The 18,259-nt window shown below is 38.6% G+C and overlaps 1 protein-coding gene across 1 annotated transcript in view; it reads right to left on the minus strand.

Moving 5' to 3' along the window:
- Positions 1–18,259, minus strand: part of Nup98-96 (nuclear pore complex protein Nup98-96) — a 474,154-nt gene that overhangs the window by 453,923 nt on the left and 1,972 nt on the right. The window contains exons 2-3 of the mRNA XM_067143470.2: positions 14,380–14,611; positions 4,928–5,161 (exon numbers count right to left, since the gene is read on the minus strand). Of these exons, the coding sequence (XP_066999571.1) occupies positions 4,928–5,161; positions 14,380–14,569 (424 nt within the window). The 5' untranslated portion in view covers positions 14,570–14,611. The remainder of the gene's footprint in view (positions 1–4,927; positions 5,162–14,379; positions 14,612–18,259) is intronic.

An 18,259-nucleotide genomic window follows, 5' to 3' on the forward strand; every position in this document is an offset into this window, starting at 1 on the left:
TACTCTAACTGTAATGTTGAAGAAGAAGGGGGTTAGCAACTTCTGCTAAGATAATGGTGAAAACAATGGCAACACATGTAGTGTGTTCACATCGGAAAGATGACAGGGTTCTTCTCTTACTACGGAAAGACAAACGTGTTGTGTCAATGCCGAGCACCTCCTACAATAATTCAAAACAGGAGATAGTAAGGAAAATGAAGGGAAAACAAAATGAAGTGCTCCAGAAACCATAAGTTGTATCCAAATACAATAAGTACATTGGGGGGGGGGGGGTAGATCTGGCAGATCACTTTTCATCCACTTATGGCTTTACTAGAAGGTCAATGAAATGATGGTGTAAAATGTTGTTTTGGCTGTTAGAGGCAGTAATTAACAGTTTTCTTCTGAACAATAGCCAAAATAGTCAAGTGAAACACAGACAATACAGAAGGGAACCGATAAAGCAGTTGGTTGGAGATGTACGGAACAAGGACTCACGCAAGCGCAGTCGGCCATTCACTTTTCAAACTTATTCCCTCTACATCATAGTTTGCTGAAAATTACCGTATAATCCCGAATACCACCCGCCACCGAATAAGACCCGCACCCTAAATTTGAGATGGAAAAAAATGGAAAAACAATTAAAAATCAAATAACTTACATAGCTATATAATTTTCTTCAAATATACCGCAAATATAAATTCAAACAGCTTACAATAAATAAAATCGGTCCAATACTCATCATTCACAATTCACCGTCGTCATCTGAAGTTTCACCATAGGTACTAGCGTCGCTGGCATCTTGCCACAAATAGTCGTCTTCACTACCATCCACTGAATTTGAAATTCCACATTTCTTAAAGCTTTTGGACACGAGATCGTTGGGAATGCGCGTCCATGCGGTCTTGATCCAGCTGCATATTAGTCCCACTTCAGGCCTCTTCACTCGCCCGGATGGTGTTAACGCGTGATCACCATCACACATCCATTCGGTTTACAACCGTTTCATTGCAGTTTTGAAAGGCCAGTTCACGCACACATCCAACGGCTGTAGAATATAAAAGAGTCCTCTGGGAATTATCGCAAGACCGGTTTTTCCTTTCCTCATATCTTTTACAGCGTCAGTTGTACGTCCTTGGCAACTGTCCAACACAAGCACGTTTCGTTTTTGTAACAAAGCTCCTCGGCGACGTTGCCAAACACACTTCACCCAGTCCGCAAGTAACGCACTGTTCATCCAGCTGGACTCATGTATTTTAACAATAACACCGGATGACAAGTTTCCTTTCGGAACTGTCTTCCTTTTCAGAACCACATATGGAGGGAGTTTGGTTCCATTAGCTAATACGCACAAAATTACCGTGTATCGTTTTTCGTTACCACCTGTTCTGATGGTTACACTTTTAGAGCCCTTCGCATCCACTGTATTTTCCAACAGCATTTCAAAATAGACGGCTGTCTGGTCAGCATTCACAATTTGCGACAGCAAATAAGAATTTTGCTTCCTCAAATGAATATGCTGAAAGGCCGTTAATTTTTCTTCACACGCCCCAGGGAGACGTGAAACAGACGTACGTCTCTGAATGCACAATCCCTTTCTCTGATAAAAGTTTCGGATACATCTGCGGCTTGTCGTAAAACACTGTGTTTTGAGATCTCTAGTACTTTCAACCGACACATTTCACTAGAAACACCATATCCTAACTCACGTTTTTCTATCACAAATTTGTGAAGTCCTTCAATTTCCGGAAACACTGCACTTCACCCACGGAACGCTCTGCGATCGCTGTTACTTTTTAGAAGTTTTCCCTTCTTCTTCCGCCAATCACGAATACACGATTCATCAATATCATCTGCGGTTCTAGGTAACACGTGTCTCATTGTTTTCTAGTCAAACAAAGGTCTTTTTCTTTTATACATTCCAGCGGCCTTTGTTCCCATTTTCTGACCGGTTCTCGAGTTAAGGTGCGTCCACACCAAGATGTTTTCGTTAACTTTGTTAATAAACATTGTTAATGAACAATGTTCATGAACATTTCTGTCTGTTAATAAACAAAATAGCGTGTTCATTAACTTTTCGAGCATGTTGATAAACAAAATTTCTTTAACTTTTGTGAATGAAACTTTTCATTAACATTTCATGTTTTCGTTAACATTTCGGGTCGCACATGCGCAAAGACGCAATTAGAACACGCAAATTCGTAGCGCGGAATACAATACGTTTATTTATTTTTCGAAATCGACCGTCGAATCGCAAGAAACTCATATACACCATACAAATACATAAGTGAAGTGTAGGAGTACAGTAAAACCTCGTTAATTCGAAGTCGTTGGGACTCAAAAATCGGACTTCGAATTACGTGATTTCGAATTAACCGCCAATTCGCAATTCAGAAGTACCAACCCTTGCCGCGTTACAAAATATTCTAAGGCCCGTTACTGCATGCAGTTAACCATGATTCACAGTTTATACCTTTCAAATGCCATGAAAAAAGAACTATTTCCAAAATATATCCAAGAAGGTGCATTTACAGTATTCAAATAATGCACTCGGTTATCTCACTGGTAAACATAACCTCACACAACGAAAGAAAACAAAAACCACGATTCTAAGACGAGAAATCTATGCTTCCCATGTGCAAGTGCTTTATTAATTGGATTACTATACTGTATGCAGTTTAGATGCCTTGTATTTACACAAAAAGTACCCGATGCCCTTAAAATAGAACTTTCCTATGACTATCCTTGTACGATTTCCCGCCACAGCACTTCTCTCATACTTCAGAAATGTAAACACTTGCTGCGTCACAAAGTATTCTAAAACCCATTAATACATGCAATGAAATGGCGTATGGCTTTACGTGCCGGGAGTGCCCAAGGACAAGTTCATACATGCAATCACCTCGATTCACAGTTTAAACCTTTCAAATTCCATGGAAAAAGCTATTTCCGAAATGTATCCAACAAGGTGCATTTACAATGTTCAAATAATGCACTTGGATAAATCACTGACAAAACCTCACGCAACGAAAGGAAAAAATCGCACAATTCAAAGACAAGGATAAATTATGCCGGTTCCCCTGTGCAAATCATTATTTTTTGGATTTCTGTACTGTTTGCATTTTAGATGCTTTGTACTGGCATGGAAAGCGCCCGAAGCCCTTAAAACATTGTAGCTTATCGAACTTTCCTATGACGAGGGGATAAAGTACCTCGCGTCCATGTGCATTGCAACGCACTACTATGACCCCCATCCCTCACCCGTGTATGATTTCCCGGTTGGCAATTTATCCTTAAAACCATAAGAACGTTTGGGCTCGCATTAAAATAAAGCAATGCAGTTTCACCGGCAATGACAATATTGTTCGGTGCCTACGAATTTATTATATGAGCCACGTTTTTTCGTCAACTGTCGGTATCGCCAGTGTTCGCGAATTCTGTTTTCTCGCACACTGCCTGTTGCGTGATATTACGGCGTTCCTTAAAAGGTTGAATACAAAAGAATTCCGATTTCATTCAACTTAGCAATCATGAAGCGCACTGTAGAACCACCGAAGTGAGTGTAAGTGCGGAGGTGCGGAAAGCTATCCCTCCACGTTCCGGAACGCGAGTTCTATTATGACGCGGAGCGGATAAATTTCGAGTTGAAATTACTCTGTAGCATACTATGGTTTTAAAATGTAAAGGCAGTTTCGAATTAAAAGTCTGAATTTCGGTAATGGGGCCGACATTGTACTTCGAATTATGAATTATCCGTATTTCGAATTAAACAATTGAAATAACATGCAAAACTGTATCTCATATTTCCGGGAACGAGAGCTTCTTCGAATTAGGCGGGATTTTGAATTAACCGATTTCGAATTATCGAGGTTCTACTGTATTTCTCTTACACGATCCTTGGTAGGAGTCACAAGTTGCTAGGAATCTTCAAGTTATACTTAGTCTAACATTAATGCAGAAGACATTCCGATAAATTTGTATCATTTCTTGCAATTTCAGACTCAATTACTGTCAAGAAGAACTGAAAGTCTTGTGGGGACATTCTCAGAAAGTTTTGAAAGCCTGCTGCATCATGAATTGAAAGTTCTGATATAGGCCTAAGTGTCCTCTCCAAACTTAATTCTAAACGCTTTTCCAATATTTTTCTTTGCCACACTTTGCGTCTGCATTTTTCTCTAATTGCACTCATTAAAATAATGAAAGCTGCAGCTGTATTTTCTTCTTCCTGACCCTATCCATTGTAACCTCACAAACAGATATTTTGGTGTGGACACAATGTAAAGAAGTTTGTTAACAAAAGTTTATTTGGTGTGGACACAATATTAAAGAGGTTTGTTAACAAAAGTTTATTAACATCTTGAGAAATGTTTTCCTTAACATTGTTTATTAACTTTGGTGTGGACTAACCATTAAGTGGATTTTGTTCTCAGGTGTAGTTTCTAATCGACGATGTCAGGTGATCATCAACAGATCAAATCAAGATGTTTTGCTTAGTAGAAATGAAAAAGTATTCACCAAGAATATAATGGTCAAAGCAATGATAAAGGAAAACATTCATCCACCACTGTTAGAATATGCTTCAAGGTATATCTACAGCATTTAGTCACATAAGCATTATGTGAAATGAAGGCGAGTTTGAAGGCATTTTCACTGAAAAACTCTTCTTCCCTGTCTGACAGGCTTACAGCCAGTACATCTATAATCTTTCATTAAAAGTTACTTTTCTTTCCCCAGATGGACAACATGCACCGAAGGAATGCTAAGAAAAAGTCAATTAAACTAATAGACAGAATAAGAAAATGCATAGGATTAAGTATAGAAAACAGAAATAAGGAAAAAAGAACTTGAGAAAATTTTGAAGAATGGACAGACCCGAGTCAGAAGATGAACAGAAGTAATAAAATCACCAATCAGAATGGCAAAAATGCAGATGCTACTTTAAACATACCTCCAGACGATCCAAAGATGCCAGAGGTACTTGTTCCACTAGGTTGCCCGAACAGGGATGTTGTTGCCTGCGGCTGCTGTTGTTGACCAAACAGACTTGTAGAAGGAGATCCAAATCCACCAAATGTAGGTTTATTAGCTCCAAATGCAGAGGTTGTCGTCCCACCAAACAGACTCGTGTTTGCATTTTGCTGATTGCCAAATAAATTGGTGCTAGTGGTATTAGTTCCAAAACCTAAAAGAAAAGGAAAACAAATACACATACTATTACAAAACCTTTAAAATAGCACAAACTATTTTTTTAAATTAATTTTCTAAAATCATTACTAGCACCATACATATATCTTCATTACAGATAAGAAAAAAGAGGGGGAAGAGAGAACACTTTTCTGAAGTTTACACATCACAAGATAAACTGAAGAAAAGTTATTTTTGAGGAAAGCTCTGTTCTACCCAACAACTTTCTAGACATTATCACTCGCAATGCAAACAGAGCTAATAAAGAAGGTTTCTAGAAGTATTTTGCTCCTCAACTCCACTTCCCATTATAGGTCTTCTAAACCTATAAATCAATGCATAAAAGTTTGGCTCCAAGGCTAAATGGTTAGCGTGCAGGCCTTTGACCACAGGGGTCCCGGGTTTGATTCCCGGTAAGGTCGGGAATATTAACCATCATTGGTTAATTTTGCTGGCACGAGGGCTGGGTGTATGTGTCGTCTTCATCATAATTTCCTTCATCACAACGCACAGGTTGCCTACGGGCGTCAAACCGAAAGAGCTGCACCTGGCGAACCGAACATGTCCTCGGACACACTGGCACTAAAAGCCATACGCCATTTCATTATTTTTTTTTAATGCAAAAATGCAGTTTTATGTTGAGTGAAAAATAACTTTGGCCCACCTTCTTCCAGTGTGTCTCACTAAAAGTCTGCATGAAGCTACAAAGCTTAGACTAACATGCATCCAAAATAATGTAGAAAGGCAAAAGTTCTATTGGGAACGGTAAGCCATCATGATCGGGCAATTTTTTGTATGACTGGATGCCTTTTCTGTCGTCAACTTCAGCTCAGGAGCTAATGAAGATGAAATGAATGATGGTGAATGAAATTTGCAGAGGTGGTGGAAGGAATCAGCTGTGGCCTATGATTATAAACTGTCCCAGCACAGCCTGGGGGAATATTGAAAAGCACAAAGAAACTTTCCCAAGACAGCTGACGGTGAGGTTCAAATCCACATCTCCTGAATACAGAGCTTGGCTCAACTGCTCGGCCACTCCACTCTGTAATATTCTAATCAACTCTATCCAAAATCAACAAAGAACATTTTTTTTGGAACTCTGCTTTAGAGGACTTAAAACAATAAACTGCTGAATGAAACTGAAAAACCAAAAATTATTACTGACCCTAAAGCATTGTCAGACTCCCCCAACATCCTTGTAAGGTTCGGGGCAATATATAATATTCGTCGCCATAAGACCTATCCGTGTTGGTGCGACGTAAAGCAAATTGCAAAAAAATATATATATAATGTACAGCTATGCTATGTAACAGTAAATCATAATGATAATGTGACAAATACATCAATATCATTATGTAGTACTCCCCCTGTGGATGAGGGCGATAAAAGACATCCATGGCATCTCTTGCCTGTCATAAGATGTTAAAAAAAAATATTTTTAAGTGAACTCCCCAGATGTCTCTACTAGGAAGCATTTCCTGGCGAACACAGGGCTCCTAACTGAGTCTAGCATTGCTTCCACTCGTACCAGTCTCCTCATTTACTCTTTTCTATCTGACCTTCCTTGGTCAACTCTTTCTCTTCCAACCCTCCTCAGTCAACTCTATTCCGACCCGAACGGAATTAGGTTCGTGAGACCTAGGGTGTTTTTAATCTTCACGTTCTTTGTGGCTCTTCCCTTTCATTCCCTGTGTGTGGGGATGGTAGAATACATCCACGGATTCCCTTGCCAGCTGAAAGGATTGCTAAAAGGGGATGCCAGGAGCTGTTATCTTGGGAACGTGGGTTGGAGGCCATGGGGCCCCTTGCTGAGAGTGGTATTGCTTCTACTTACTGGTGCCAGCCTCCTCACTTCCATGACTCCCATTTGAGCTCCCTTGGTGAACTTTTCATCCGTTCTTTGACAGTATAATTTTTGTAAGGGAATTCTTCATTCCTGAGCCCTTCCCCGCCATTCATTTTTTTTTTAAGATATCAGCGTGAAGTGCAGAGGTACCGGATGCTTGAAAGAGTGGTCAGAAATTTTTAAGGTGAGCGTAGAGAAATATGAAGGGTTGAGAAAGGGATAATAATGGCCCTATGCCCAAGGAACTAGGATACGCAATATGAGAAGTAATGAGAGGGCCGAACGCCCAAAATAGTTTACGATGAAATGTGAAATGAGGGATATGAATGTTATATTTCCCCAAGATAATCGACATGAAGGATGACAGAAAGAGAATAAATGAATAATATTTCTTGGGAATTCTGTGGTAATATGAAATACATAGAATAAACAAATGAATTGGGCGATAAGTCTATCCTTGGAGTAGAGCTGCCCGCTGTCATTCTGAAGGGTCATGGACCTCTTGCAACCTCTGAACGGGAAGGATCATCCTACTGACCGAGTTGCATACAATAGAAGAATAACCTTCCTTTTCATTTTCTCTTCCCTATGTGCAGAGCGGCATATCATGTTATTGAAGTTAAAAGCTATGGACCCTGGATCTCACACTGTGTCTTATTTTTCAATGGTTTGGGTTAAGAACACTTGTGTTAAATGATATCATGATGATTTAGATGGTAGCTAATAAATAATTATATTTCCTCTCCAATATCCTGTAGTTGAGGCTACAGATATCGAGGGATTTTTAGACATGTATCTCTCAGTTAGATGGAGCCTGGTACGAGCCCACGTCAGAATGTGCCGGCCTGCACAAGCTTGCCTTTAAGCTTTCTTTCTTTATGCATAAAGTGTACATATGATTATGGTCAGTGTTTAGTGAGTATTTCTATAAGTTCAAACAGAACTGATGTTCAACGTTGTCTGTCTTGGTGCCAGGCTATTCTCTCGGCGAGAGAATAAAGAATCGTCCGGAGAGTCTTGCTCAGTGTTGTGTGTTTTCTTGTTATATAAATATTTTTCTCGTGTATTAATTATGCAATGTAGGGAGCGGTTAATTATGTGCTAAGAATAGAAGGTATTATGTAGGGGACATCATCTAAAATTACACGGTGTGATCGACCGAAGCAGTAAATTAACGATGGAAAGGTAGATGATGTTAATCTTCTTGTCATTTCTAGCACTGCTAAGCAGTATCCAGTAGATAGTTGAGCCCAGAAATCCTACTTTCACATTAGATAAGACTCCATCTTAAGTATTTTTCTTCTTTCGTTTTTCTTTCGAACGCAACCCCCCTTCCCCCAAGTGCTTGAGTTGCCGAGTCTAGCACAGAAAGTAGGAGGAGGGGGGTTCGAGGCCCGTGTTAGCAGTTCGGGCCGCTCTTCAATTTAATCTCATCCGTGGTTGTTTATCAGGTTACGCTGATGCATTATTATGCTTGGGTTTACCATCCGAAGCCTGGTAGAGATCAATATGTACCATGATAACATATTTCAAGCGCCAGTAGAGAAATGATAACCTTCTCGCTATAAATTTACATAATAGCCTTTCCGAAATTTAAGCAGACGCAAGAAAACATAACCTAACCTCAGAAATCAGTGATACACTCTGCCATATCTTGAGATGTATCGCATTCTTACTTAATTCCAGTGCAGAGTATTAAAATTAAGCGATCGTTTACTTTGTCTTTATTCCTAACGAGATAACAACCACGTTATTTACGTATTTATTACGAAAACATGTTCTCTTTCGTTTCTAATTCTTTTCCGGAACAGCAGTTGACGAGTATTACTAATCGACTCCGACATTGCCTTCGAATGTCGACGAGAGAGCTCACAACTGCACATAGCAAAACTATACTGTACCGAAGATGGTGATCGCATTTTTTGAGAAACTTTTCAGTTTTCTTATTAAACAGCGTCACCTAACATAACTTAACCGTGCTATATGTACCATGAAAACATTTGAAGCGCCAGTGGAGAAATAACCTACTCGCTATAAACTTGCATTATAATAGCCTTTCCGAAATTTAACCAGATGCGAGAAAATATAAAACTAACCTCTGAAATCAATTATGCACTCTGTCATATCTTGAGGTGTACCCCATTCTTACTTAATTGCAATATTTAGCATTAAAATCAAGCGATGGTTTACTTCAGCTTTTATATTTAAGAGTTAACAACTGCTATTGGACACATTATTTATGCATTTATTTTTCATTTCCAATTTACAGAACTGCAGTCGACAGGTATTACTAATCGACTCAGACATCGCCTTTGAATGTCGACGAGAGAGCTCACTAGTGGACATAGCGAGGAAATTATACCGAAGATGATCAATCACATGCAATATAGTCGCTAGGTGCATAAATGTCTAACGGAAAAAAATCATGCACGCTTAATCACTTGTAATAACGGATGCATCAATGATAGGGCTCTCACTGTAACCGAGGGATAATACGGTAATAATTCTGAAGGGACAGATAAAAACTGCCGTTATAATGGGGTTCTTGTTATATGCTGTACTCATTATAGCGGACTTCTAGTGTACCTTATCACCACTGGTCAGCTCAAGTATACATACCAATCAATCAATCAATCAATCCGTAACGAGTAATACTTTATTCAGGAGAGAGTATATTTGACTTTCAACGTTGGTCAGAGATGGACAGTAAAGCGCTACCGAAGTGCACAGGCAACATAATGCCTCAGTGGCATCCCCCTCCAAGTTTTACCAGAAATACTGTATAATGGCTGCAAGGGGCTTCATAAAGAGAAATATCTGCCTGGGTTGGCTCAAGACAGAGATACTAGTTTTTTGCCAGTTGCTTTACGTCGCACCGACACAGATAGGTCTTATGGCGACGATGGGACAGGGAAGGGCTAGGAGTGTGAAGGAAGCGTCCGTGGCCTTAATTAAGGTACAGCCCCAGCATTTGCCTGGTGTGAAAATGGGAAACCACGGAAAACCATTTTCAGGGCTGCCGACAGTGGGATTCGAACCTACTATCTCCCGAATACTGGATACTGGCCGCACTTAAGCGACTGCAGCTATCGAGCTCGGTCAGAGATACTAGAGAAGCCTCATTTGATACTTCCCCATTATGTGGCACCACTACATTTCTTTGTAGAAAAGAAATGTAGGTAAATGATAACTGAACAATGACAAAAGGAGTACTTTGTAAAACAGAAAGAAAGGGTAAAATGATACATTTTCAACAAGGTTAAAAGATCTCAGATATTCTGCAATCAGATGTTGTGTAGGATGGTTGTGCTTCTTGTAAATGTTGCAGATCAAAACAGCCAACCTTTCTAGGCATTGGTGCAAAATGACCACATTAATTATGATGCAAAATAGTCAAGCACAATATATCTGTTTCAAAGATACGAAGGAAAAAAATTCAAATAAATTACAAAAACTGGGATTGTTGGTAGACTTAATGAAATGCACCCCCATTTACTTTCATAACAACCTGTCCTAAAACATGTGACAATTTTCCATACCACTGGCGTCAACAGCCACCACAACTGATTAATATTTTTACAAAATGGCTTCACTCCCAGAATTCAACATAGATACAAACAGGTATGGTTCCAGCGTAAAGTGGCCCCACACCAATATTACTAGATTTGAGAACCAGAAATGATCCAAAAAAAAGCAGCACGATTTATTCGTGGTTATTTCTGACAAAAGAATAGTGGAGTAATTGGGAGTAACGAGACAAGCTACTCGACTAAGCGAGATGTTCCAAGGTGTTAGTAGTGAGATAGAGTGGCGTGACAGACAAATATGTCTGAGTGGAGCTTTTAAAGGCAAGACAGATCATACGATGAAGATAAAGTTGGTATTCGAGAGGACAAATTGGGGCAAATATTCATTTATAGGAAGAGGAATTAGGGATTGGAATAATTTACAACAGGAAATATTCGATAAATTTCCAAGTTCTCTGAAATCATTTAAGAAAGGATTAGGTGAACAGTTGACAGGGAATCTGCCACCTGGGCAATGGCCCTAAATGCCGATCACTGATCGATCGATTCGATTGGCATTATAAACAAACCTAAACAATATCTTTGCTCAGAAAATATCCTGTAAAGAAGCCAATGGAAAAAAAATTTCACCTCGCAACCTGTGCACATATTTCCTCAGTTAGTAGCCGTACTACCAGGTAAGTACGTCCCAAGCAACAAACAAGCATCATATGCGCGGAAGTGGTGCAGATTGTGCTGTGATGAGTTGAACTGGATTGTTTTTAAGAATCACTGCCTCACATGCACAGATCAAATAAAAACTGCAGAGAAAAGTGCAATATACTGAATGTTGCCCAATACCAGAAAAGTAAGTGTTAAATGATGAGAAGTTCTCTAGATCAGTGTTTCTACACCACCAGGCCCTGGCATCAATTATACTGGGCCATGAAATATCCTCTTGGTATTTGTACTTTTACTTTTCTAAACATTTCTCATTCATAAATATTTTATATTGGAAATATTCTAAGGAGAATAGTTTTTGCAACTATTCTGAAAAGCTCAGACCCAGGTTGTCACTAAACTCTAATGCACCAGCAGTTGTATAGCAAAAGCCGGTGATCAAGCCACTCATTTTTGAATGATTAAGGAATTTTCAGACATAGAAAACTTACGGTCATAAAGATTGCCTACAAGTTCATTGTAACAATGGACGGTGAATCCACTGTTCTTAAAACTTACCTAAGAAAACATTGGTGCTGCAGATGTGGGGGACCAATTAACTAGGAAGTATAAACAATTTTTCTTTACAATGAAGATTAAGGCAGCTTGTATCTAGTCCTCGATACCTGAAGATCACAGTGAATACAGTCTTTTTTCAAGTTCGCACTGCAATATGCAAGTGCTTGTTTCAAACCCAAGTGGTGAGATTTTTTAAAAATAATATGCATGCAGACTTAAATGTTAATATGATTAAAGAAAAGGGTATTAAAAAATGTCATATTAAAGGTGTTTGTAACACAACAACTAGTTATGCATCCACTCCACGTCCACAGAGCGATGTCCAGGAAAAGCAAAGAAAAGGTGAAAACTAACAGCACGAGCAAGATTACACCAGGACAACTAGAAATGAATAGTGTGACGACTCCCTCTGAATCACATGTTAACAGACACGGTGTACAAGTTTTCCGCCACCTGCAGCACTGCCGTCAATAAAAGTCCAAGTACGCACTTTTTATGGGCTTAATGTGGAAGTGTGTAAACAGTTTGTGGTCTTTTTTCGGTAGTTTTTTTACGTTCTCCAGTTTTATACGTGCAAAATATCTGGTGTTAACTTTTCGTGAACTGAAAAGTGAAAAGGATTTATCATTTGAGAAGTAGGACGTATACTTTGGCATATGGATCAATTTACTAACGCATGTGAATTTGCCTAAAACTTGCTATGTCCTGGGTTGCAAGTCAGGTTACGATAAACATTCGAATGAAAAACTGCATTTTTTTTTCACAGCCAAGAGATCTCACTCTATTCTCAAAGTGGTCAAAGGCTATTCCACGTCAAGTTCTGCCTTTAAGTGATAGTACCCTTAACATCATTTTTCAGTCAGATTAGAGCCATGGCAAAAGCTGTTGTCCAAGAGAATGCCAAAATCGTAAGTACAGCTCAGGAAAAAAACAAAGCAAACTTACATTTGATCAGCCACTATTATCAAATTGGAAACCTGAACAAATAGTTCCTTTCACCATTTCAAAAATGAATGTTATTCATCACTTCTGTGATGCAAGCAAAGTGACAGTTTTACAGCATGTATTGGTTCTCTGCAAAACAATACAGAGTAGTCCGGCTCCATGGCTAAATGGTTAGCGTGCTGGCCTTTGGTCACAGGGGTCCCAGGTTCAATTCTCGGCATGGAATTAACCATAACTGGTTAATTTCGCTGGTACGGGGGCTGGATGTATGCGCCGTCTTCATCATAATTTCATCATCACGACGAGCACATCGCCTACAGGCGTCAAATCAAAATACCTGTATCTGGCATCCTTGGACACTCCCGGCACTAAAAGCCATACACCATTTTATATAATACAGAGGAGGCAAAAGACAGTCCATTTACAGTCCTAACAAGTCTACCACAATATAGTAACTCACCGAACTATCCCATTTACCCATCAAATTACTTATTTATGTTTTCTCATGTAGAGGAAGTTGTGAGAAATGTTTGCGTACAAGAAGCATTATGGGGAGAAATATTTCAGGAATGCTTGGATAGTTTACCTTCAATTACTGTTTCTCATGGACTCGGGTGCTGTACCGAACATTGATCAGGACTCTGTACCAAAATTAATTTTCCATTACAATACAATGCCAATTTTATTTCCAAACAAAAGAAGTAAGGAAAGAAATACAAGCTCATACAACCGCAAAACATACCCGGAAAACGTCAAAGATGTCCAGTTATTTGACTGATGGGGTGAAGTGCTGGCAACATTCATTAAACTAAGCATGTTAATATATTTGTAAGTAGTTATATAGGAATTAAATGTGTATGCCTTACTGGTACATAACAATCATGTGGGTGCCTGCAGATTTATAATATGTTTATCTTACGTAGCATGTACACTAACAGTTGAACATGGGTTTTTAAGGTTATAATTGATAATTGCAACCGAGTTTGATTTTGGAGTCAATTAATGAATGATCACTTAGCTCTATAGACACATACAGGTTTGAGATATTCGTTAAGATACTGACGAACCAATTTCATAAGTAATGTCATTAAATCCTTACTAAATGCAAAATATTTCCTACATATTTTTCACTTATTACTTTCAAAACAAGGAACACTATATCTTAATTTGAACGAAACACAGATCGCACATAAACACAGTCATCAGTCAGTAAACAGAATACACATTCCTGAAACATCACAATAATCAACACACGGTTTTAAATAATTTATTTAAACAAATTCCCAAATATGTCACATCAGATCTCATTTAGAATCACATGTTCGGAGACAGCTGATCACCTATCTACACCAGCGCCACGTAGTCGAGGAACATAACCTGCAGAAGTCGTCACACTATGCATTTCTATTCGTCCTGATTACACCATATTTATTATTAATACATATGTTAGTTAAATGTATGAACTTTTAAAAATTTGGGCTTAATGTTAGTTAAATGTATGAACTTGAAGTGGGAACCTAGGGTATTCACGAGTCAATTTGTTGAGATCGGGCCCTTATCTTATCAAAACATTTTACCAGGCCAAGGTCTCCCAAAGGTTGAGAATCACTGATCTAAATGATCCAAAATGCTCTGTTACCAGCGCATGTCGAAGTAGTTACAAAATTTGGGCAGTCTTACCAAAGGCAGAAGGCTGAGTAGTCTGTGCCTGTCCAAACACTGGAGTGCCTATACCACCTCCAAAGAGTCCACCTCCAGCTGTTGAGGTGTTACTGCCAAAGAGAGAGGTACCAGTAGATCCAAATGCTGGTGCAGTGAAACCACTAGTAGTGGTTTTCCCAAATGTAGATTGACCAAATGGACTATTCATGGTTCCACAAATAAGTCTAATTCAATCCTCTTCAACAACAACCTACAACAAAAAAAACATAACACAAAAGTCATGTTTCAAAAAAATCAGTAAAAATTAAATGGTACAACATGAAACCTTTTCAGACTATTAAAAGGTTATACTGAAATATGAAAAGTCAAAGAATGTCCCAGAAATGAAAGCTACCCAATAAATTTTTTGGACAAAAATGCATAATGAATAATTTGAACCAATTAGAGTACATTCCATTATTCCTCGAACTTCAATAGCTTCTCTATAATAGCTAGCCACAGCCTGTCAGCCTTATTTCCAGCACTGCCCTGCCCTCTGCATTCCTATACACACAATAACGTGCACCTTTACCATATATCATCCATTTTAATAATAAATGAACATGCTTTCAGCATTAACGTTATCAGCAGCCAATTAACTAATCAAGTGGGCAGACAGACAAACTGTTACATGATTCATCACCAGAGAAGAGAACAATTCAACTGTAGTTGTTAACCAAATTATTGTATAATGTAAGCACACCTGTTGGTAAGTGTTAATATTGCAAGACCTCATATACAACACCCTTAAAACCTACAAAATAAAATTTTCCTTCAAGTTGATCAATCAAAACAAAGCTAGACCAAGAGTATTTCAAAAATGGTTACCAATTCAACTCACAACTTCAAAATTCTATTTATAAAAACAGTCATCAGTGGGAATTAGATTATATAAGCTAATTTCTAATATTATTTGACCAGACAGAATAATACAATGCACAGTCATCGTCACTACATATTGAACATCAACACAGAATACAATTTTCAGGCACTGAATAAACCAATTAAAAGTTATGTGAAATCTAAAAACCTGTAACAACCATAGAAGTGCAGCACAGATTACTGCTATGACTGATACTATAGAACAAATCAGCAAAAAGAATTTTAGAGCAAAAGATAGTTTATTATGACAGATAAAAGATTACACTTATAATAATAATAATAATAATAATAATAATAATAATGGGCCCGAAAAGGATAACTAAAAGAATCTTCGACTATTTCCGTAATAATTAAACCAAGCCGAACTGGTTAAAGGAAACTGAGAAGGGCCTTCGAGAATTCCAAATTACAGAAGAGATGCTTCTAGATGGATCTGCGAAGAAAATAACCAAACATAAAATGAAGAGGTTTCAGGACAGGGTGAAGCCCAAATGACTATACAGAATATCTGAAGAAGGGAGGAAGGCAAGATCTGAAAGAACGAATAAGTACTGGGAGGACAAGAAAACACGACTCACTAACCACTGATCTATCGTACTCCAAAGAGGGTGAAACGGACAATAATAATAATAATAATAATAATAATAATAAAAATAATAATCACACCAGGCAAATGCTGGGGCTGTACCTTAATCCCGGCCATAGTCAATTTCTTCCCACTCCTAGCCCTTTCCTGTCCCACAAAACCTCTGTCAGTGCGACGTAAAACAAATTATAAAACTAAAAAAATATAATAATAATAAAGGCTTATTGGCCTCCGGAAATACCTTGAACAGATCTTGCAAGCTGACACGCTTGGGTTACCTGCACATCTGCGGGGAAGAAACCCTACTTAGGATATGTAATGTTGAAGATGACATACACGCACACAATGCACACATACAGTCCCCGAGCCAGAGGAATTAATCAATGAAGTTTAAGATCCCCGACCGAGAATCAAATGTGGGACCCCTCCAGGCCTCTTATTACTTAGAAGATCTGAAACTTACAAAAAGAAGGGAACTCAATTGCCACAAAGTACTACACAGGCCTAGGTGATCTCTTGGAACATGGAAAATCTAGAGATACTGCTCATCATAAGAGCAAACGACAAACCAATAAATTATATCATACACACTTTCTTCTCTCGGCTCACTCTGTTAAGAAGATTGAAAAGTCAGGAACGCCAGTACTGATTTTTAAAAAAAATGAAGAGGCTACTTCAGTAAATGACTAGACTAAGTTACTCCAGAACACAGCAATGAACTGTACATACCACATAACTATAATAACCCAACCACCAACCATCAATGATATAAGGGAAAAACTATAAAACTCCTACAGACACTCTGTGAAAGATAAACTACAACATGGTGCAGCTTGGACGATGTCACAGCACGCTGCACAAGACTGTCAATTTAGGAACTTAGGTCCAGTTAATGGCAAGACTGTATTTACAAGACCGAGCTAGTGACAAGACCACTGGCCAGGGGCAAGCACAGAGGGTCCCAGGGCTTAACCCCCCAGGTTAAGGCCGCAAAGCAGCCAACAGATCTCTAGCATCCCCCGGAGCCATGCTAAAATGTGACACGAAGTGACAAAAGTAAGGTTATGGGTACACACCATGACAATTTGAAGCTGCCATTTCTTACTTTCAATGAAGGTGCCACCCTTGTGGGCACACATTCTGGAAGTTCTATCGAAGACAAAAGAGAACTTTCACAACAGCTGACCAAAGCCAAATAGTAGCAACAGAGAAAATGTTCGCAAATCCTACATTTATACTGTCTCCATTTTTATTCTTCTGTATAAGGAGCAGTAAACATCAGTTGCAAATTAGGAGCAGGAAGAAAAAAAAAAACCACCATGGTCTCTAATTGGACATGCATAATAATTATGGACTGTTGTTCTGATTTGGTCAGAAACATCGATATAACACTATAAAATAATGGTGAATATTTCATCCAAGGAAACACTAATGTACAAGCCAGTCAAGAATGCTAAGTAGAGCAAATGTCAATACGAACAGATATGGTGTTCCTGGAACAATTATGAGCATCACTCATGCAAAATAGTCCTCGGCTCTAAGGAAAATGTTGGGTCCCTGGCAAGCATTAAGGAAGTATCTCTCCTGTACATTACTTCAGGTAAGCCTATACCATTTTTAGGGTATAGTGCGCATCTGTATCCCTGAAATATCACTATAAAATTTGTCACAAATGGAACATAATTGCTTTTACACATATCAAGTGAAAAATCTGCAGCAAATTAAGAAATATTTTATTTTTGGAGAATATTATGTATACGTACTTTACAAGTACATTTGGTGTTACGATCACAGTGACACACGTATGTCTTTTGTCTTACACTTTCAACAATTTCGTGTGTGATGTCTGTGTTCACTGAAGTTCTTTGCTTTCATTGCTTCAGTTGTCAATGACATCATTTCCTGAATTGTATCGCAATATTCAATATTTAATAGGCGACAAAATGGTATGGCCAATGTACATAAGAAGAATTCTATGGACTAGTGATTTATTGGTCCAGGGATTGAGCTACTTTCGTTCGAACAAAAATAAAAATATTTATTGGTCCAGGGATCATACTATTTTTCTGTTAACCTCCATTTTGCTGTTTGAACTGGCCGCTCTAGTCATATGGACAAAGATAATGAGAATCCACAGACATAGCACTCCCATTCCACGGTGCTAGCCCTGGACATGAAGAAAGTAACAAAAGACGGCACCAGCAGCGAATGGACAAAGATAATGAGAATCCACAGACATAGCACTCCCATTCCACGGTGCTAGCCCTGGACCTGAAGAAAGTAACAAAAGACGGCACCAGCAGCGGAGTACGATATAAACCAATCCTGTCTACAAGCCTTAAGTATGTTTTCATATTTCTCAAATAACGACGGTATTTCTTAATTTGCCGC

Source organism: Anabrus simplex, chromosome 3 (assembly GCF_040414725.1).
Source record: "Anabrus simplex isolate iqAnaSimp1 chromosome 3, ASM4041472v1, whole genome shotgun sequence".
Taxonomy (NCBI): Eukaryota; Metazoa; Arthropoda; class Insecta; order Orthoptera; family Tettigoniidae; genus Anabrus; species Anabrus simplex.